This window comes from Mirounga leonina, unplaced genomic scaffold (assembly GCF_011800145.1).
Source record: "Mirounga leonina isolate KUSES-001 unplaced genomic scaffold, KU_Mleo_1.0 Mir_180, whole genome shotgun sequence".
NCBI classification, from domain to species: domain Eukaryota; kingdom Metazoa; phylum Chordata; class Mammalia; order Carnivora; family Phocidae; genus Mirounga; species Mirounga leonina.
This window is the reverse complement of record NW_023270469.1, coordinates 4,975,062-4,998,336: the sequence shown is the minus strand read 5'-3', so window position 1 is coordinate 4,998,336 and position 23,275 is coordinate 4,975,062. Positions and strand designations below refer to the sequence as shown.

Here is a 23,275-nt window from a genome sequence, read left to right as displayed (position 1 = left end):
CAAAGTTACGACAACGTTGGACAAGTACCTTCCAGTGAGGAAAACTGTGCAGGGAAGGACTCCCAGGCAGTGAGCACAGTGTGCATAGAGGTGTAAGGCAGTGAGGTCCAAGCTGGTGGAATGGCACAGAGCCCCGTGTTACTGGAGTGTAACCATGAGTGAGGAGCACTGGGAGGTCAGCCGTGACAAATGGGTCTTCCGTGCTGGAGGAACTTGACCACTATCCTCTGGCCACGGAAGGGCCACAGAAGGGTTTTGAGGAGGGTCCTATGGTCAGGCGGTGGTTGAGCCGGCTCTCTCGGGCTGGCTTTGGGTGGAGAGTGGTTTAGGAGGCAACAGAGTGGCCAGTCTGGGAGCTGTTGGAATAACTCAGGTGACAAAGAAGGGGGCTGGAAGTCATGGGATGGCGGTAGTGGTGGAGCAAGGGGATGTCCTCGAGAGGGGGCGGGGCCGAAATCAGCAGCATTGCCCATCGCTGTCTGAGGTGGGGGGCCGGGGGGGCCGCCGAGGACAACCCGCGTGGCCAGCTTGAGCTGCAGCTCCAGAAGGAAGGGCCATGTCACAGGGGAAGTTGAGGAGCTCTGTTACTGGCCCACAGAAGCTGAGGATCCACACAGAGACATCTAGAAGATGGCTGAAAGAGGCTGTTTAGTGTCTTTTTTTTTTTTTTTTGGAAACATTTTTTTTTTAATTTGACAGAGAGAGAGAGCACAAGCAGGCGGAGCGGCAGGTAGAGGGAGAGGGAGAAGCAGGCTCCCCGCTGAGCAGGGAGCCCGACGTGGGGCTCCATCCCAGGACCCTGGGATCATGACCTGAGCCGAAGGCAGATACTTAACCCACTGAGCCCCCCAGGAGCCCCAAGGCTATTTAGTATCTTAAAGGGGATACGTTTTTTCTAGAAAGGGGAAAAAGAGAAAAATTTCACCATCAGAGAGATTGTTTAGCCAACAATGCTTCCTGCTTCTCATTTAAATTATATCATAAACAGGTGGGTTTAAGTAAAATATATAAGAGTATGTGTTGACCTGCGTTTGGCAAATGTCCATTCGGACAGTGCTAACCAAAGGGTGGTCCTCAGATCTGCGGCAGCAGTCTCACCTAGAATCTTCCCAGCAATGCACATCCCTGGCCTTCACCTCAGCCCCCTGAGTCCTAAGCACTAGAGGTGGGCTGAAAATCTGTGTCGTAGTGCGTCTACCAGGGGATTCAGATATAAGTAAGTTCAAGAAGCAGTGACTCAGGTAGTATGTCTTAAGCACCTGTTATTAGCAGGCATTACGTTGCCATGACAGTTCAGGGCCAAAAGGATAGAAGGAACAGGCTAATGCAGTAAACAGCGGATTGCAGAAATACATAAAAACAGTAGAGAAAGGGCTCTGCACTTCCTTATCTCAAACGGATAAAACCATGAAATTCTTGGGATTCCCTTCCTCTGTTTCCTCACCTGTGGGGGTCGCTGTGAGCCTCGAAAGTGGGCCTGGACCAGATGATCTCCAGGGTCCTTGCAAGAACTGACAGGCTGTGTCTCCTGACCTCACAACCTTGACTCCAGCGGCACCAGTGAGCCTGTCTTCTCTGGCCACGTCTGTCCTGCGTCTCAGTCTCTCCTTCCCTCTCTGGATGCTCCCCCCTCCCCACACCCACCTTCCAAAGCTCAGCTCCAGCCCCCGAAAAGCCACCACAGCCGCTCCCAGCTGCACCTTTCACACGTGGACCTATTGAGGCTGCATTCGGCACGTACCGCCGTGGAAATGCTTGTACATGTTTTATCTGCAGCGAAGCTATGAGTCCTTTGAAGGTGGGGATTATACTTTATACTCCTTGTTCCCATGGTGTCCTGACCAGAATCAGAATCAGCCTTCAGTTGTTACTGAATGATGGAATGTAATGGCATTTAGGATTCATAGCCTCCCATCTTCTCTCATAGAAACTTCCACATCAGGACCCCATTTCTAAACCCGTAGTAGGATATTCTTTTCTGCGGGAATGTGTCCTTCATGGCCCCCCACCCCACATCTAGGGTAAGTGGCCTGTCCTCTGTGATACCACAGTATTCTTCTTATTTCCATCCCATTCTGCTAAAATTACCTGGGGATTCTTTGGCACTCGGTATGGCTCCCTTTCCTTGTCACTACTATCTAAAACGACGTAAGTGCTCAGTAAATGTTTGGTAAATTAAGGAACCTCCATGTGGCCTTCCCAGGCACCCCGTGGTCTGACCCCCTCCTCAGAGATTTTAACTGGCACACTTAGGATAATACTTATCTCATCACACCTTATGTACTTGATTTTTTTCTATTTATCTAAAATATAAATGCACCAAAAGCAGGGTCTATATTGTTCATCACATCCTCGCAGAGTTACTTGAACCTATAAATGTGTAAATGTTTCAGTGGTATCAACCTGCATGTCAAGTATTTGCCAGCTTGGGCCTAAGGAGGGCGATTCTTCCAAATGTGCTATGAATGCCATTGGCCGTTTCTTTCCTGCAACTCCTCAGTGACATCGGAAGATGTACATGGCTCCTGGAAATGTTTTATTTGATTTTGGTGTCCCTCAACCTGAAATCTATCACTTTGGTTATTCCAACTGCATATTTCTGAGAGGTGGTGTTTATTTCCCCCATTGCTCCCCCAGCCCCAACTCCCCCACTGACTTTGTCAGCAACCAGTAAATCTGGGGAAATGAGCTCTGCCTTCTCCTTCCCCAGCAGACCCCAGCTGGGAATGAGAACATAGCAGGTGACAGCCAAGAACATGAATGTTCACATTAGCACTGGGGAGCCAGGTGAAGGGAGGCCTGAAGACAAACACAAGTCAAACGGACCTGCGCTACTGCTTGAGAAGATAGAAGAACGGCACTGGCCGCCTGCCGTGGGAATGAGGCACGTTTTACACGGAAATGTATGTGGTTCCTGCTGGATTTATGGACTGCCTCTCCCCTGTGTTATGTGGCCAGAGTGGATAAATCAAACTCCAGACAGACAACAACTCGTTCTGCTTCAGATAATGTTTTCACCCATCTGTTTGCAGTATTTATGGGCCAGGTGTCAGGGCGGCTAACCTGGAAAAGAATGTGGTCCCTGAGCAGGCGCCATGCTGTAAGGAGTCTTGCGCCACTCGGCCTGGGCAAAGCTGATGAGAAAATACATGAATGAATTACACCGTATCTTTGCTATAAACCTCATGTTAAAAGTTCTCATTAACGGGGCGCCTGGGTGGCTCAGTCATTAAGCATCTGCCTTCGGCTCAGGTCATGATCCCAGGGTCCTGGGATTGAGCCCCGCATCGGGCTCCCTGCTCCGCAGGGAAGCCTGCTTCTCCCTCTCCCACCCCCCCCCCCCCCCCGCTTGTGTTCCCTCTCTCGCTGTGTCTGTCAAATAAATAAAATAAAATCTTTAAAAAAAAAAAAGTTCTCATTAACAATACCTTAAATGTTAGACAGCAAAGGGATTTATTGACAAAGACGGATTTCCATGACTCCCACAGCACGATGGATAAGCTAGAGCCAGCTCTCATGGGCTCACAGTAAACTGATGGTAACCACAGTAGTGTCTCCTTATCTGCGGGCCGATGTGCCAGGACCCCCGGTGGATGCCTGAAACCATAGGTGGTGCTGAACCGGATAGGGACCAGGTTTTTGCCTATGCATACATACCTATGATAAAGTTTGATTTATAAATTTGGCACAGTTAGAGATTAACAACACTAATGAAATAATAGAACAATTAAAACATTATACTATAAGCCATGTGCATGTGTTCTCTCCCTCTCTCTCCCAAAATATCTTATTGTACTGCACTCACCCTTCTTCTTGAGATGAGATGAGATGATAAAATGCCTCCGTGATGAGAGGGAGTGAGGGGGATGATGTAGGCATTTGATATTTGATGTAGGCATCAGGCTGCTTTTGACCTTCTAACACCATGTCAGAAGGAGGAGCATTTGATTCCCGACTGAGGTTGACCACGGGTCACAGAAACCGCAAAAATCAAAACCGTGGATAAGGGGGCATCACTTTCCAACTCTGTACACTCAATGACAGCATGTTGGTAGCTCGAAATCGGCCACAGCAGGAATGTAGTTAAGCCACCGAGACTGACAAACACTACAAACCAGGAGAATCTGTTGTTAAGCATTATAGATACACCACTCTATGTAATTCATTATTTTAGAAAAATGTTTCTAGAATCAACTAATTATTGCATAACTTTGATGTGCCAGGCACTTAATTAGTAGCTGGGAGCTGAAGCTCTGAACAAGACAAGGTCCCTGACCTCATGGAGCTCAAATGGTCAGAGTTCAGATAGCCAATAAACAAGTAATTGATAAACAAGAATATTACAGACTGTGATAAGTGCTGGGGGAACAAAGAACTGCATTGGTTATTTATTGCTGCATAACAGATTACCCCAAAACTTAATGACTTCACACAATAGGTAGTTATTATCTCACAGTTTCTGTGTTCGGGAGTCTGGGAGTGGGTCAGCTGTGTCGTCCACGTCATGGGCTCTCACAAAACCATAATCCGTGTGTCTGCCCCGAATTTGCAGTGTCATCAGAAGGTTTGCCTGGGAAGGATCCACTCCCAGGTGCATTCAGTGGTGGGTGGCAGCATTCAGCACATTTGGACCGTTCCTGGAGGCCACACTCAGTTTCTTGCTACACCTTAAAAATACTTTCCAAAGGGCACCTGGGTGGCTCCGTTGGTTAAGCACCTGCCTTCAGCTCAGGTCATGATCTCGGGGTCCTGGGATCGAGTCCCACATCAGGCTCCCTGCTCAGAGTGGAGTCTGCTTCTCTGCTTCTCCCTCTCCTTCTGCCCCTCCACCTGCTTGTGCTCTCTCTTTCTCTTTCTAAAATAAATAAATAAAATCTTAAAAGGAAAAAAAAGATACAGTGAACTCCCGTGCATGGCCCAACTGTGCAAAGTGTTCTCAGCTCCCTCATGGCTGCAGTCCAGGGAGTGTTTGGGACAAAAGCCAGGGGCCCGCTAGCTCTCAGATGCACAGTGACCAGAGGCACTGTCTTTGGATTTTCCAACTCTACTTCCAGCCTCATTCCTGCTCATTTGGCCCTGGTCATCCTTCACTGCACTGAAGTTCCACAAAGGCAGGGAGCCCTCACTGTACCTTTTGACAAAGAGACGGATTTTCACAGAAGTATGAGCTGGATTCCGTCTCCCTCAGAAGAAGAACTTCAGAATGCACAATAAGAAAGTCCTATTGTTGACGGAGTCAGGCTCCACACCCAAGCTCAAAAGCCAAAATTTCACAAAGGGCATCAAACGTGTGATGAAGGGAAAGATTTCTGAGACTCTTACTACCAATTAAAGCAAACAGAATTGGAAGGAAAAAAAAAAAAGAAATAGAGGTGGAAATGTCAAAATGGAGAAAAAGCTGGGGACCATGGAAAGAAATCCAGTCGGGACAAAGTGTGAAGAGCCATGGGGACAGCGTTGAAGACAGGACAAGAGAACAACAGGGTGCTGTGTGGGTTAATGGCAAAACCTTTCTCCATGTAATGTTTATTTGTCGATTTCCCCCCACAGCTACGATTATGTTTGTTATTAGTGATAAATGTTCCGTTAAATGCATTCTCGTATGGATGTCGCTGGAGCAGTGTAAAAACATCAAGGGTCCAATGATTGATTATGTGCCATATTTAATGACACGGCTTGATTCTTGTTTTTTCAAGATGAAATGTTTTGTTTTTAAATCAGTATGATCAGTGAACCCGGCCTGTGTCAATGGAGATACACGCAAGGCCTTCTCTTGTAGATACACCACCTTCCTTTTGTTTCTGGGCTATCTGTTACCTGCTAGCTCGTAGACACGCAGGAGAAGGTAGCAAATGCAATACAAAGCTCATGACTACAGGATTCAAACCAAGAGAGCAGCTTGACTCTTGATATGTCCTACGGATCAAATAGCTTAAAATAAAATCAGAGCAGCCAATTTAATTTTCCCAGTTTTGACACAGTGCATTTCTTGGTCAGAATAAAATCCTCTCTCCTTGAGCTAGAGCTCCCCAAAGTATAAGCCGTTCCCTGAGAATAAATGACTCTGGTTTGGAAATGCCACTGATATGCTCAGACCTCTGAGATATAATTTGGTTCCAGGAAACAGTAATATATCATCATTAACGGTAATGAAAGTAAATTGTCCACCTTGTTGACTGCGTACGGGCTGGGTGGTGGGGTCAAAAGCATGGTCCTTGCCCTTGAAAACTTTGTCACCCACGTGGGGAGATGGTAAATGGGCATCCAAAATAAAACCAAACAGGAAACATAGCCTTCATATTAGTCAGGGTGGGCTGAGCCCTGTAAGCGACTTCCCTTAAACCTCAAGAATGCTTTGTGTCTTGTCCGCATCGTAGTCTGAAGCAGGTGGGCAAAATGGCTCTGCTCCCCACGGTCATTCGGAGATCCACGCTTCTTCCTTTCTGGGAAATGGAAAACACGGAGGATTATATGGGAGGCTTAGAAGCCCCGGCCAATATCACTTCTGCCCATATCTCGTTGGCCAGAATCAGTCCCACGAGTTCACCTGACAGTCTTGCTCTATGCCCGGGAATCAAAAAGAAATAGGATTTGGTGAACGAGTAGCAGGGCTTCACCCCAGGTCCCTTCGGGTGCAGGGGATGGAAACTGATTCTGGCTGGCTTCAGTGCCCGAAAGGCTTCCCCGAGCAAACCCTGGAGCGCGTTGCAGAACCGAGGCGAGAGTCGGAGTTGGGAGGCAGTACAGTCCCAGATCTCGGCCGCACAGCTCCCAGTTCTGCTTAGAGCAGCGCTCTCAGTCTAACGGAGCCTGAAAGGCTCTTTCTATTGGAGTTGACCACACCGATGTCCCCAGTGAGCCCTGAACCAGTTGAGAGAAATAAACAGAAGAATCGGGTGAGATCCTCGTCCTGAGAGATAGCAGATTGGTCTTGAGTGGACAGTGGGGCTTCCAACCCTCTGTTCAGTTCACCCACCGAGCAACAGAATAGCTGGTCAGCAGAAGGTCTCGGCCCCCAGAGGCAGGGCGCCTTCCTCGTGGGCAGAGAGAAGTACCAGGATGGGAAGTTTCCTCCCAAACCATTCAAGAAAGCAAAATCCCTCTCCTGGGCTTAGCCGTAATGTGGCGAGAGACAAGAAGGTTTGCCCTGCCTTCTGTCTCCCCAGTGCGAGTCCACATTTCAGATTCCCAGAACCCGATCGTCCCAGCTATGATCAGGGAGTTATGTGTGGTCAGTCAACTATGCGAGGGAGACAAATATGACACGGGGCCCCTGGGACCTATTTCTCTGCATCAGCGGTCCTTCCTAGAGAATGGGGCAGCTGTGGGATGCTTCAGAGTCTTCTCCGGCCGAGGAACAAAGGCAAAGCCACCACTCTGTGGTACAGAAATGAGCACGTATACATATACTTCAAGGGAGAGTGACCATGGGAGCTAGGGATTTATGGAAGACTTCCTGGAGAAGGCTCAGCTGGCGTGGGAAGTGGGTCTTGGTGACTGGAAGCTATATCCAGCTGTGTAAGAACGAGGGGATCCAGGTGACATTCTCTCCAAGTCTTTTACCTTTCCAAGGAGGCTGCTTTTATTATCGGCTGTTTGATTTTTGTTACTGTTGTCATTGCAAAAGCAATACTGTGTATCACAGGAAAGAAATATCCCCAAATACTGATAAGCCAGGGGACTTGTTATCTTAAGAGTCGCTTTTAAGGAAGAAAACTTGGAAACACCTCCGTGAGGGGCCATCCAGTCGGGAAGGGCTGAGTGAATGGTGGTGGGTCCAGCCCGTGGGCTCAAACACAGGGCTGAAAACGAACAGACAGACCTGGTGATAGGGCCGAACAACTTGCACAGCTGTGTGAACGATATCGCTTGTTTAAAGATGTGTGCATATGAAGTGTGCGTGTGCACACACGCACGTGTAATGTGTGGGAAAAGGAAGGAGACAACGGACCACGAACAGTAATTGCCTCTCGGAGGTGGGGCTGGGAAAGGTGGACGGTCCTCACTTTCCGCTCTAGAAGCAACCGTATTGTTTCTATTTTCCTTACGATAACTGGGTATCTCTCCAAGAATAAAAACGTGTTAATAGTAGCCTTAAGTTTGCCAGAAAATTGAGACTTTGGGAACATCTCATCCCAAACCACGCCATCTATCTACTTAATTGTCTAATTGATTTCCAACGGGGTTAATCAATCTATTTCTTGTTGCAGTCATAAAGTTTTATTTACTTCAGGAGACGGGAATTGGCTGGTTCCTTTTTTAAAATTTGCTTATAAAATTCGTTCAGGGGCGCCTGGGTGGCTCAGTTGGTTAAGCGACTGCCTTCAGCTCAGGTCATGATCCCAGAGTCCTGGGATCGAGTCCCGCATCGGGCTCCCTGCTCTGCGGGGAGCCTGCTTCTCCCTCTCCCACTCCCCCTGCTTGTGTTCCCTCTCTCGCTGTGTCTCTCTCTGTCAAATAAATAAAATCTTAAAAAAAAATAAAATAAAATAAAATTCGTTCAGTTACAAGAGAGTTAAACCAATGCATCCTTCCTGTGAGCTATCCTAAGAATTTGTACCTGTCTCCGCTTAGCCATGACTCCACTTTGGTGTTATTATTCGCGACTACGCTTGTGCTCGACCTTGAAAACTTCCCTCAGCTCCTTGAAGAAATGACCCTGTTTTCCCATCCCTGGATCCCCAGCCCCCAGCACAATATTTAGACTAGATGTTTAATGACTTCCAGCTAAATGGGCATAAAAACTAATGAGGGAAAAAATTAGAATAACTTTCTCTGGTCCAGAAACAAAAATGTTTCTGTGGAGGGGAAAAGGAAAAAACCATGTATGCAGGAGATGACTGGTACTCTGGTGTGAAGAGCCTATTGTGATACCGTAGGCTCATACGATAGCTCTCACACTTTCTTGCAAATAACCAGATAATTGGTCACAGCGTTAGTTGCAGTATTAGTCAAAACTCCTTGTTGCTACTCATGGAACATTTAATTTAGATGTCTTAGGGAAAGGAGAAATTTATTAGCTCCTAGAACTCACAAAATATGAGGGGGAGATTCTGCTTCAGGGATCACTATTAAATGGCTCAAATAAGGTTGAAAGAACTCCCTCTCTACCTCCACGTGGTTCTTTGCTGTCTTGTCTCTCAGGCTGACTTTCTCTGTGTGCTTGCAGATGGCCACTACCAGCCCCAGATGTGCGTCCGACCACCTCCAAGTGCAATAGAAAGACAACTCCTTCTACCTACGGGTTCTAAAATAAGCATGTCCCGGAATTTTGAGTTTCAGTCCTGGGTGGCCTAACGTGGGTTACATGCTCATTACAAGATCATGGGAAGGGGAGACCCTGATTGTCCGGGCCTGAGCCACCTGACCATCCCTCCATCATGGATAGAATCAATGCTACCTGAACTCCACCTGGGCTGAGAGTGAGGAAGGGATGAGGCCCCCCAAGGAAGGATGACATGAGTCCATGGGGAAGAGGGAGTGGACACTGGGAAAGCAGAACAGCACGTGTCCACTACAGTTGGTGCTTAAAGCTGTCCTGTGGGGTGTGTCCATAGTAACCTGCACTGCGTGTTGGGGCAGGGCGATGCTGGGAGGAATTCACAGCCGTGTTAGATAGCAATCCCACAACCACGCTCAGCCCCCAGTTTGCTTCATGGGGCAAGATCAGCTGTTCTTTAGGGAGAAGCCATGCCCAGGATCATACACTAAATGTTCTAGCAGGACTGATAGGAAAATTGGTCAGATCTTCTAGGTTAACAGTACTGAGATAGGAATACAGACGACCCATGAACAACAGCGGTTTTTGCTGTGTGGATTAGACACAGATTTCTTTCAATAAATACAGCACAACACTATATATATATTTTCTCTTCCTTATGATTTTCTTTTGTCTAGCTTACTTTATTGTGAGAATATGGTATGTAATACATGTAACATACAAAATAGGTGTTAATTGATTATTTGGGTTATCAGTAAGGCTTCCAGTCAACAGTAGGCTATTAGTAGTGAGCTTTTTGGGGAGTCAAGTTATACATGGATTTTCAACCACATGGGGGTTGGGCGCCCCTAGCCCCCACATTGTTCAAGGGTCAACTGTAAAGAGCCTTAAAATGTTCATACTCTTTGGCTTACTTCTTGGAATCTAGCATTCAAAAAATAGTCAAATTATATCGAAAGCTTCTTGAATGCAGATGTTCATCGCAGTGTGATTTGAAATTGTCAAAAATTTTTAGAGACTAGAAATAACCTAAAGTCCTAATAAGAGAAGATGATGAAGTAAATTATAAATTATGCATATCATTATATTTTATGCAGCCCTTAAAATGATGTCAGGAAATGATATTGGTCAGTGACATTACATGGGGAAAGTGGCTATTGAGTTTGCCATGATCTCTTCAATATTGGAAAAGCTCATGTAATTTCTTATTTTTATGATTCAATGCTTCCAAAATCATGTAATGTTTTATTAGAAAAGTAAAAATGTTTTACTAGAAATTAGACCTGGCTAGTGGTTGTGTTGTCCAGAGACGCTCAGGAAAGACTTTGAAAATGGGCCCAATTTACTGGTTTCATATGGTCCAGCTGTAGAATTTACGGCAAATAGTAAATCCAATCCAACTTGTGGGTGATGGTAAGTAGAAAGTCACTCAAAGTAAGCTGATGATTTTCCAGCTTTAGCTTGAGAGTAGATGGAACTGAACCAGGCACCACCAGAATCACCCTAGAGCTAGATTTGGTGTTAAATTCTGTTTGCACTCAGCAGTTAGACAGTTGTGTGACCTTCCATCCCGGTGGAGCTCATTTCACAATACATACATGTACCCAGTCAGCGTAGGTACACCTTAAACATACACAATCTTGTATGTCAACTATATTTCAATAAAGCTGGGGACTGGGAAACATTGTGAATAATCCTATGCAAGGCATGTCTCAGCATCCCAGCTCCTTCTCTCAAATCTAAGAGTTTAGAGCCTTCCAAACCATATTACAGAACTCCTACTCCTTAAGTTAGCAGCTCAGAAGCTCTTAGTTAAGAAACAACCAATTAAAGGTGCCCTAGGGAGCCACACATCCTTTAAAAATACTGGAAAGTTTTAGGGACAGCTAGCATTGAGCTATTAAAATTTACCATGTAAACTCTTGGTTTTAGAAGGAAATTCTAGATCCCCACTGTGTTTTTGTTTTTTGCTCCCCGTGGTATTTAATTGTTGGTTGGTGTAAGCAATAGCCTTTGAGGCTGTCCTACCAGCAGGACGATTTGCGACTGGTAGGACCTTTTATTTGTGTTATTGAAGGTGATTCAACTTGAACTCTGTGAGTGATTAAGAAAACACTCCAAGGGGCGCCTGGGTGGCTCAGTTGGTTAAGCAACTACCTTCGGCTCAGGTCATGATCTCAGGGTCCTGGGATCGAGCCCCGCATCGGGCTCCCTGCTCGGCGGGAAGCCTGCTTCTCCCTTTCCCACTCCCCCTGCTTGTGTTCCCTCTCTCGCTGTCTCTCTCTCTGTCAAATAAATAAATAAATAAAATCTTTAAAAAAAAAAAAGAAAACACTCCAAAATGGTTTAAGCAAATAAGGAAAATTAATGCCATAATTAGCTAAAAATGGGAACCATATATGCGCCTTAACACGTAGTTGGAAAGATTAAGTACAAAGTCCAGTACCCAATGGCTGGCCAGCAGGTTCAGTAAATGTGAGTTCCCAGAGCTGCCGTCTTTGTCCCCATCTCATCATCACACTTAACCTCCATTGTAGACCAGTTTCATGAGGTCACTGTGAAATAACATAAGTGGGTGTGGACGTCAAACATGTATTATATACCCTAAAGCCTGGAAATGAAACAGCCTGGAATGTATCGAATGCCCTGTTAAATAAGGACAGAAAACAGATTCCGTCCCCACGACTGTATCCAGTCTATGAATCGTGACAGTCTCGTATTGGAGAGATTCCAACGACACAATTACGCAGAACAGGTGCAGGCTCTGTGGGTGTGAGATGCCTGCCCTGACGGGCGAGGGGGTGGCGCGGCCTCGGCGACCCCTATATCCCAGGTGGCAGCCCAAACCTAAATGCCATCTTGTCTGTCGTGTTTTTGCTTTACAGACTCTGGAAAATCCCAAGTATGAATTGATCATCGAGGCTCAAGACATGGCTGGACTGGATGTTGGCTTAACAGGCACGGCCACGGCGACAATCATGATCGATGACAAAAATGATCACTCACCAAAATTCACCAGGAAAGAGGTAACCGCCCCCCGCCCCCCAGCCTGGCTGTTCACAGCCATGGTTGTTGATCGGTATTAACTCCAGGTACTGCAGGCCCTGCTGGCCCCCGGTTTGCAAATGAAAACCCTCCTTGTGGGAGAGGGGGTGTTGTTTTGCTCTTGCGTACTTTTTCATGTTTATGTCTTTTGTGTGTACGTAAAGCTGAAAAGAGCGTTGTGAGAACAAAAGCACTGAATCTTGTTAAGGTCCATAAGAAAATAACTTTTAATGCCAAAGTGCCATTTTCCTAGTTTTATCGGTGTTATTTAGCACTGAGTTATGTGAGGCCTGTTGTGATTTTAGCATAACAATAAGTATTTTTTTCAGCAAGTACAGATTGAGAGGGCAGACAGAACAGCAGCGAGCAGGTAAAGCAGATTTTCTTGGCAGTAACAAGGTGGCCCAGGAGCTTATAAATTACAACCAAGTTAGCTTGTCCAGAAGAGCCATTATTTATTCTCGGCTCTTGTGCTTTTATGATTATGGATCATGGTTGCTGGTCCCCATTTATTCCAGTGGAGCAACGTTTGGGGATGGGCTGAGTACACAAAATTGCATTCAGTTGCTGCATTTGTATCCAAACCAGGAAGTTATTTGCACCCTGCATCTGATGGAAATATGATAATGCCGTGGTTTCTTTGGGGGGTCAGGACCTGAGCCAAGGATTTGACACCCCTCTTACTGACCAAGAGCGTAGAATCAGTAAAGATAGCCTTTGTCATTGGCTGAGCCTTTGCTGTGCATCTGCCACCACCAACGGGGCTCTCCACCTGTGATTCTTTGCCTCGTTTGACTGTGTGAGGTTGGTTTCATTAACCACTCTTTACCAAGAAGGGAGCTTATTTTCAGCTCAAAGAATCTGGATAACTGCTCCAAGGTCACAGGCAGAGTCAGTGACAGAAATGGGATGTGAACATGGTTCCCAGGGAGCCATGCAACTAACTGCAGTATTATGCTTCCTTCTCTGTGGTTCATGTTTTCCACCCTCCCTGACATTCAGAAAAAAAAAAAGGCGCATATGTCTGGATTTGCAGTTGCCCCACCCCTCTCTCCAGAGTCCCAGGGCTACTCCAGATGGTTCAGGAGAGGTGGGCCTTCTGGCTCCCCAGTGCCCTCTCTATCCCAGCAGCCCTGCATGCATGACACATTCAGGGTGGAAATCTCCCCCTCTCCCAGGGGGTCTTGGGCACTCAGGATTCCAACCTCCACATGGCAGAGGCCAAAGTAGCTGATACAGCTTCATTCTTTTGCTTCCCATGACATGTTCCTATGACTGCTAAAAGAGATTGCTCACTATTCCCAAGTTGCCCAAACTGGTATTCCAAAAAACTGGTTCCATGAGTTACATCATTGTGGGGCAGGGGAAGACTTCACGGTCAACTAGATGTGGGGGACCCTGAGTTGAATAGAAAAAAAGATTTCTTTTACTGCAGCACTCCCTGCAGTAAATGTACTTTTAAAATGCTTTGTTTCTCTAAGAGGGGCAGGGATAGTCTGTAGGGTTTTTCAGACTTATTTGGCCCCGGGAAGAACCTTTCCTGGGCCACCTCGTCATGTCTCACTGAGCTGGTGTCCCATGTGGCTACTGGTTTACCTGCAGAATTTCTATTTCCAATGCTACTTCCAAAGCTATTTCCAAAAAAAGTACTAAAGGCATGTTTTCATATTCAATATAGATATAGTAATGAAAATAAAAATTACATAACCCCAAACTAAAAATAAGAAGACCTATCAATGTTGCCAGGTGTCTGAGACTAACTAATTAGTTACTTCCGTGAAGCCCTGAATTTAGCTCCTGTGACTCAGGAAACAAGAAGTATGTGCCTAGTCATGAACTAAATACCGTGAGGGAGAGATTTGTGTTGTTGTTGATACCACTGACTCCAAGGAAGAATTTAACGTAGATCTTAAGTAAAGAGTAAGAGACACTGAGCAGTGTCGTGGAAAATATATTCACCTGTGGATATCAGCAAAAGCACAGACCTTCTCTTCGAATGGACATTTGACAACAAGCTTTGGATTCCCACAGGGCCAAAGTGATGTCCCAACTCATATAGAGATAGAAGAAATAAAATGAGAGGAATGGATAACTAGCAAGTCCATGAAACTCTTCCTCTTGGGTATCAGATGTCCCAAAGTAGTCTTTGTCCAATGCTGGATAAAGGAAGTTCACAGTTAGATTTTCTAACATATTCCTGAAAGGCTGATTTCTTTGTTGTTGAAAAGGGAATTATACATTTTGGATGCCAGAATTGCCAGAGGTAGTATAACACAGAGGGGAAGAGATGGGCTCTGGAACCAGAACCGGATTCAGATCCCACCATGGATATGAGCATGGTAACTCTCTACGTTCTAGTTTCTTCACCTGTTGGTGGGGACTGACAATTAAGCCTACCGCACTAGGTTCTTGTGAATATGAAATGAGCCAGTGGTGGAAAGCGTTTAGATAGTGCTGACCATCTACTGTCCTCTAGCGTGTTGGTGATGAGAACAGTGGTAATAAGGAAGGTGATGGTGAAGACAGTGGTGGGATGAAAGCAGTGACGAAGAAGATGGCAGTGAGCAAGATGGTGGTGGTGAGCAAGATGATGATATGATGATGATAATGTTTCTAAAATGTAAAAGGTCAACTGACATTCGTAATCCAAAGGGGCATCTCTTCCCATGTTGAAAGGCTACTGTCTTCCTCTAATGTGATCTATGAACCGGCTCATTTGAAATCAATGGTTTAGACCCTAGAGTTCAAGGGGGAAAGGAATTTTGGAGGAGAGGTGGCAGAATCAGTAAAATACGTCACTATGAACAAAAGCAAAACAGGCTAAGAGAAACCTGCTAAGGGGGGGAGGAGAAGTCCTCAGAAGAGCTCAGCCCAGTGCAGTGGTCTCTGGGATGTGGAAGAGGTAGGACAATAGGATATACAAGGAGCAGAGAGGAAACATGGCGCTTGTGATCCCGAAGCTGAAATAATGTTTAGAGAGGGAAGTCGAGGTTTAATCATTCCAGAATGGAAATGGTGGTCATTTGGGTTTGAGGATGTCTAGAAAAATTGTCTAAGATGTTGTCTTTTTTTTTTTTAAAGATTTTATTTATTTATTTGAGAGAGAGAATGAGATAGAGAGAGCATGAGAGGGGGGAGGGTCAGAGGGAGAAGCAGACTCCCCGCTGAGCAGGGAGCCCGATGTGGGACTCGATCCCGGGACTCCAGGATCATGACCTGAGCTGAAGGCAGTCGCTTAACCAACTGAGCCACCCAGGCACCCCAAGATGATGTCTTAAATAGGCTTCTATGTATATTAAGACATTTCTTAGGAAGTTCACAGGAATATATGGTTGTTTTGTTGGTTTGTTTGTTTTAATTCTTTTTGATGTGATCTTCCTTCTGTAGAGATATTAATTTTGTTATCTGTTTGAAAGAGAAGTTATGTGTACCACAAACAAGAGCAACTGGAAATAACACTGTGTTAAAGGAGGTAGAGGTATGGTTTCTTTCACATGAGAATGTGTAGGTTGACAGTCCCAGGCCAATGTGCTGACACCATGACATCACCAGGGTCCCTGATTCCTCTTATCTTTCTTCCCTACCTTCTCCAAGGCTGCCTCATAGTACAGTAGGGTCATTGCTGCACTAGCCATCGTGTCCACATCACAGGAAGAAAGGATCAGGAAATGAGAAGGGCAAAGAAGGACCTGCCCCCTAGGTAAATGTCGTTTGAAGAGCTTCCCCAGAAACCCACATCTCCTTAGCCTCCCTTATCTGTAAGGGAGCGTGAGAAATAATTCCATCTTGAGTTGGCATGTTGCCACCCTGAACAATATAGGGGTTGTTCCTGAGGAAGGAGATATTTTAAAGGTTATTTTTAAAAGTGAAAAAAAAAAGTAAATTCTTAGCACAAAGTCAGCTCATCTGTGTGTTCCACTGTGTTTGTTTCCATGGACTATAAGCTTGCTGAGAGGCAAGGCCACATCTCTCTTATTCTCAGTCACAGTCCCAGTAGGCACTCAATAATTCAGTATTTGCTGAATGCTTCCTGAAGTCCATCTTAACATTAGAATCGTGTCACCAGGTAGGATGAGCCATGGTCATACTTAAAATTGATACATGAATTCGATTTTTATCATTCACTTTTGCGAATATTTGGGTTGGAAGTTCTTGTCTCCCTGTGGAGAGTCCTCTTTGAGTTTTCCTAATAGTTTTTACACAAAGATTCTACTAAATGTTAGTTTCAGACATTGAGTTTTTCTTCATTTTTCCAATCAATTAATTTTCAGGTTTTACCTTAATATGGCAATTGGTGATTTAAACTTAATAACTTAGGATTTTTTTTTTAGCTATTTGATGAATTCTAAGGTAAATGTTGCCATGTTTGAGCTATCACATTACATCTGTAATAAAACTGTCATACAACTTAAAAGGTCCTGTCCTCCAGCTGGCAGATGAGAGATGGGTAAACACTATGGTTTTCATAGAGGGGTGAAGGTAAATGGCATGAACAGGAAGCCGGCAAACTGAAACAGCCACGGGCAAATACTCGCATTGGGTTATCGAGTGGGTATGGAGGGTCGGTTTCCAAATCCTAAAAACCAGTGTTGGGTCTTCAAGAAACCTTGATGCCTTGGGAATCTTATTTTTCTTTGGACTATTAGCTGTTACAATAAAAAAATTTAATAGTTAACTGCCTAATTCACCCTGTAATGCCTTTACTCTTACACATTGGATGGCAAACTCTGTGGTCTCATCTTTATATAATAACTATGTAATATCACTTCTATAGAAAGAGAACAAAAAGTCTAGTCTTTCCCCTGGTAGGGTTGATAGAAACTTGCTCTGTATGATTGAGATTTTAGAAACATGTTTTTTCACCTTCACGACACATTTCATAGTTGGAAAACTCATGTAAATTTTGAGAAGTGTTAAATTTGAGAAAATATCAGGTTTCTCATTCAAGTGTATATACATACACACACACACACACACAATTATATACAATATACAAAAATATGTAGTTGTACAATTTCAAATGCTTTTGTGTAAATTGATGACCCTTGTTAACCATGTCATCCATGGGGGTCATCTATGCCCTTGTTTTGAGGCATGTTAAGAGTTTTATATTACCTTTATTGATGTTGACGTGGCAGGTTAAATTGCAAGAAATTTAAGTCTTTACCAATGTGTTTATCATGATTCACTCCTCTTCGTTTATTGGTTTATCAGGCAATCAAGGAGCTATTTTATTTGTTTTAGAAATTTACTTTTTCCTCTTAACGAACAATCTGATGCAGAATGATGTCAGGATAACATCTATTTCTTTTATTCCTTAACTTTGCCACTTCCACTTCACATTCCATTAAGTATTTTTAATAACTTTTTAAAGATATAATTCACATACCATAAAGTTCACCCTTTTAAAATGTAAAATCATTGGCTTTTAGTAGACTCACAAAGTTGTGCAGCCATCACCGCTATCTAATTCCAGAACATTCCATCACCCCAAAGATACCCCATGCCCATAGCAATCACTCCCCATCCCCATTTCCCCACAACCCCTAGCAACGACTAATCTTCCTTGTATTCCTATGGACTTGCTTATACTGGACATTTCATATAAATGGAGTCATGCAGTATGTGGCCTTTTGTGATTTGCTTCTTTCACTTATGCGTTCAAGCTTCCTCCACCTCGTAGCATGTATCAGAACTTCATTCCTTTTTATGGCTGAATAATACTCTATTCTATGGATTTACAACATTTTGTTTATCCATTCATCCATTGATGGATATTTGGGCTGTTTCAGTTTTTTTGGCTGTTGTGAATAATGCTGTTATGAACATTCATGTATAATCCACTAACTTTTATCTGAATTTTCTCTCAATTCCTTAATAGTCAGAAAGAAAAGGAAGTGACCTACAATATTGCTCCAAATTAGGAGTTTATAATTGCTTACTTATTTTATCAAAACATTCCAAAATGTCTTTCTAAATTGCAATTAATATGGCTAACTCAAGTTTTATGGCCTTTCTTTAAATAAACATGTAACTTTCATACAAAAAAAGTACACAAATATTGAGTGATTCTATGATTCATAAGTCAAACGCAAAACCCAGATCAAGAAGTAGAACCTGATCAGCAGCTCAGGAACTTCCTACAATCCCTCTCACTGACCACTGCCTAAATGTATATTGCTTAATTCCACATACTTAGGATTTATTAACATCTAGTTTAATTCCACTGTGTTTGGAGAACATACTGATACGGTTATAGTCCTTTGCTATTTATTGAAACTTGTTTCACAACCCAGAATATGATCAGTTTTGATAAATGGCCCAAGTGCACATGAAAACAATGTGAAATCTACAGTTTTTTAATATTTTTGTTCAAATCCTTTACATATTTTGTTAATCTTTTCTATCAGTTACTGAAAGAATGGATATGATATCTGTGAATTTAGGTATATCTATTTCTCCTGTTAGTTGTATCTAATTTTTCCTTGAATATTTGAAGCTGTGTTATTAAGTGCTTACAAATTTAAAATTGTCATATCTTCATGATGTTTTGATCTTTTATTATTACAAAATTTACTCTCTACCTCCGGAAATGCTTTTTGCTTTGACATTTACCTCATCTAGTATTAGAATAACTACTGTAGCTTTCTTAAGGTTAGTGTTATCATACTATATTTTTTCCATCCTTTCTTCTCTCAAGTTTTCTGTAATCTTACGTTAAAGTGCATTTCTTATAGGCAATGTATATTTGGGTTTTTATTTATCAGTTCCGATTTTACTTGGATTATTTTGTCCATTTACATGTAATGCCAAAAACATATATGTGAGTTTAAGTCTACCAATCCTAGTATTTGTTTCCTATCTGAGCACCTTCATATAGTTCTTTTTCTCTCATTCCTGACCTTTCTTAAATAATCCAGTATTTTTTATCATTTTATATTCTGCTATAACTTATTTATTATACTTCATTTTCATATTCTTATTCTAGTTTCTGAGAAATTGAAATATACATCCTTGACTTACAGAATCTAATATAAATTCACATTTTTACCACTTCTTGCATTCTTCAAGGACCTTAGAACATCTGAACTCCTTTTATCCCATTCCTATCTTTTGAGATCTTGTTGTCATGTTTTAATTCTACAAATATTTTATATTTTACAAAAATATTACTTTATTGAACAAGCATCCATTTATTCACCCTTTATATTATCACTTATCTCTTCATGTTTTAGTGCTTCCTTATGGGTTAATTTTCCTCTGATAAAAGAATTCTTTTTTATTTTAAAAATAGTGCAAGTCTGTTGGTGACAAACTCTCTCATTTATTATTACCATCTTTTTTACCTGAATTTTTTATGTAATTTTCACTGGATGCAGAATCTCAGTTGATAATTATTTTTTTACGACACTTTAAAGGTACCGTCTCATTGACTTCTGACATCAGCTAATTTTTTGGGTTAGCTGTCAGTATTACTTTCTTCTCCATTGACAGAAATGTGGCTCTTGTTTCTGGCTGCTTTTAATAACATTTCTTTGCCTTACTTTTCAACAGTTTTACCATGGCATGCTGAGGTATGGTTTAATTTGTGTTTGTCATACTTGTTCCCTAAGCATTTCACTTCATAACATAACTTTTCAACTATTTCTTGACCCATTTTCTCTCCCTTTCCTTAGACTCTAATTGCATAGAGAGAGAGAGAGAGAGAGAGAGAGAGGCTGTCTATGCTTCTGTTGACTTTTTCCCAGTTCACCAATTCTCTCTTCTGCTTCATCTAATCTATTATACCCATCTATAAGTTCTTAATTCCACATTTTGTATTTTAAATATAATTTCCATGAACTGATTTTATGGATTAAAATTCTCTGCTGCAATTTTCCACTTTACCTATTTTTTAAACGTTTTACTCAGAGTTACTTTAAATTCAATGTCTGATAACTCCAGTATCTAGATTACTTCTAGGTCTATTTCTATTTTCAGTATTTTTCACTTCTTTTTTGGTCATATGTTATGGTCCCTTGGCCTGCCTATAACTTTATCAATAACACATGTGAATTTTTTTTAAAGGGATTTAGGGACTCTGGCTGATGTTATATTTCTCCAGGAAGGATTTACTTTTACCTCCTGAAACCAAGACGTGTAGAAAAAGATGACTTTAAATAAGCCTAGGATCAAGTTGATTTATGGTGGTTGAGTTTCAATCTTTTCTGGGGGCTAATCTACTTCCTGGTTTCCCTTAGTCCTCAGGTGCAGCATTTCTGGGGTCCTCACCAAAAGTCTGGTATGTACAAGGGCTCTTCTACTTCAGAGACCCTGAATTTCAGTTGTCTCCTCAGCCCCCACGAGATTGCTGAAAGCTCTGCTTGACTTCATGGCCTCTTAGCCAGTGCTTCCTGCTCAGATCCTTAGCCTCTTGTCCCAGTGCCATTACAATTTAGAAAATACCTTAAGGGTAAAAGTCCAATAGGATATTGGCCTCAGGGAGCTTCCCTCTCTGCACAATCCTGGATTCCCAAGTTCTGGCTGCCTTGGTAGTTCTTGGTACTGCTTCCAAATAGGTGGGAGTCTTTGTGTTAAATACATATTCTCAAGTTATTCTAAATTTGAGGGTCAGTCTAGGAGAAGTTTGCCCCAACTACCATCAACAAAGAAAAAAAATCTATATCAGCTTTTTCATCTGGAGCATCAAGGAAAAGCAATAGAGGTGAATATGGAATTCACTGTGGCACAAAGCAGCCTCATATGTTCATTAAAAATATAGATTAAAGAACAATAATGAAACAGTTTGTCAGTGCCCACACCTTCTCTTACTATTGGCTTTAAAATCAACTCATGTCAGTGAAAAGTTTAAAAAACGTTTGGGTCTCCTCCTTGATATCGGTAACCAAGAAGTGACTCTAACTATAAGAGACTTGACCTGCATAATCAGTGGCAAGCTTCCCTTTCTGAGCCCCTCAGTCTTGAATTGACATGAATACCTGGAGTTTCTTTAACTCTTGGATCTTCATTTGTTTTTGGTTGTTTGGTGGTTAGGAAATACCTTTTTGTGCCTTCTTTTACCAAAGGTCTATTTACAGGGAATAGATTTATCCACTCCCCCAGGGTTCCATGCAATATGGTTGAGTGCTTTAAATGAAACTCTCCTCCCCTAAGAGTTTACTTCCCTTAGGAGAGCCCTTTAAATTCAGGCATGCCTGTGTCTAAACATTGACCACGTAATTACACGTTCTGCTTGCTCAATAGAGATTAATCCAGAAAGCCAGTCACATATTGCTTAGAAGATCAAACCCATTTCAATTATCCAACTCAAGTAAATTTTTGGAGGGTGGAGGCCGAGACATTTTAACAACCAGATAAATCTTTAAAGATGATTAAATCTTACTCCAAATAGTCCATCCTCCCTCTTCCCATAAAGCTTTTTATAGCTGTCATGGTGAAATATAGGAGACTTGTTTCCATGAGACTGTGAAATCACCTGACAGTTTTCTAAGTGTCTGAAATTTTACATAAAACCAAACATACACTATTGGGATTTTTATCCCATGCTTTGTGCAGTGATGGGGGGAAATCCCAATACATAGAGAAATAGAATATTTGGAGAAAAGAGAACAGAGTAATTTCAGTGCACAGGTACCACTGATTTCCAACTACACAAACAGTAACATCACTTCTGATTACATCAGTCCCTGGTCCATCTTTGTCTGGGCCAACACCTTGCCCAAGGACTCCAGGAGCCATCTACTGCGAATTGCATTCCCAACTCCCCATCACATAATTAACAAGGGGTTAGCTGCAAAACAGCCAATACCCACATCCCCCATTGATCTTCACTTAGAAAGGGTGAGTTCACTGCTTTCTTCTCCTGCACCAAGGTCATAGAAAAACATGAAATCATCAACTAAATCTCCTAGTGTTCAAATTTCAGAAGTACTTGAAACAGCAGGTCTACAGCTGGATTTCTTGACTAAAAGAGAGCGAAGGGAAGCATTTGTACAAATATAAGCATGCTCTATAAATAGAAGCCATCATCCAAACAGGATTCTTCTAGCTAAGGAAAAGAGTGGTGTGTGCTTTCCTGAATTTAATTGTTCATAGACAGCAGGGTGAGAAATCTTGCGTTGTTGAAAATGCCTATGCCAATTAGAAACTGTGCGTGTGATGCCAAAACATCTGGATTTTTTTAAGTGAAAAAATGTAATCTGCCCTGTGGCTGGTTCTTCAAGTCTCTTGTAGAGGTAGACCAGACAGCCGGATGATTTATCGCATTAATCACTCTTTTATAATTATATTCATGATGTGTTGATCCCCAGCATCCCTGTGTGAACCTCTATGCAAATTCCATACTTCTGCTAGCCCTCTGGTTATGCTCTGAGGGTCAGTAGCAACTCAGTAGCAATAAAAGCAATTTTTTACTACAGCTGGCAGAGTCTCACCACTGGGCCATTCCATAGCACAGTGGCCTCTGAAGACTTCATCCATCTGCTTCTATCAAATACAGTATCTCACACTAAGAGCAACAACCACAAAGCTATCAAACATATTTTTTTTTAACTCTAAGAATATAACATTAGTACACCTCCATATGCAGCTTGCAGAACTTACCTGTTCAAAAATAGGAAGCCAAGGGCAACCAAAATGGCACATGTTGGAGAACGAAGTGTCCAAGGCCCCACTACACCTGAAAACTGTTCTGTAGTGAACAATGTTAGAAGTAAGATCATTGGGTCTTTTGCATGGATGGTTTTAAATATCGTCTACCTGGTCACAGCCTATTTTCATCTCAGGCCACACCGAAGCCCTATTTATTCCCCTAAAATGCCAAGTTTTGGAATGTCTCAGCGCCACTGTGCATTCTGTTCCCTTCCCCCTAGAATGCCTTTTTCTTCTTTTGTATCTGGAAGAATCCAGTTTATCCTGCAATGCCCAGATTATAAATCCCCCAGGAAGATTGTTGCTTCATCCTTCTTGTTCCTACACACACTTGGCATCTCCCAGCACAGTATTGTCACA

The 23,275-nt window shown here is 42.8% G+C and overlaps 1 protein-coding gene across 6 annotated transcripts in view; it reads left to right on the top strand.

Moving 5' to 3' along the window:
- CDH13 (cadherin 13) overlaps positions 1–23,275 on the top strand; it is a 1,404,901-nt gene that overhangs the window by 1,247,576 nt on the left and 134,050 nt on the right. For all 6 annotated transcript variants that reach the window (XM_035024712.1, XM_035024708.1, XM_035024709.1 and 3 more), the window contains one exon: positions 12,106–12,246. In XM_035024712.1, the coding sequence (XP_034880603.1) occupies positions 12,106–12,246 (141 nt within the window). The remainder of the gene's footprint in view (positions 1–12,105; positions 12,247–23,275) is intronic.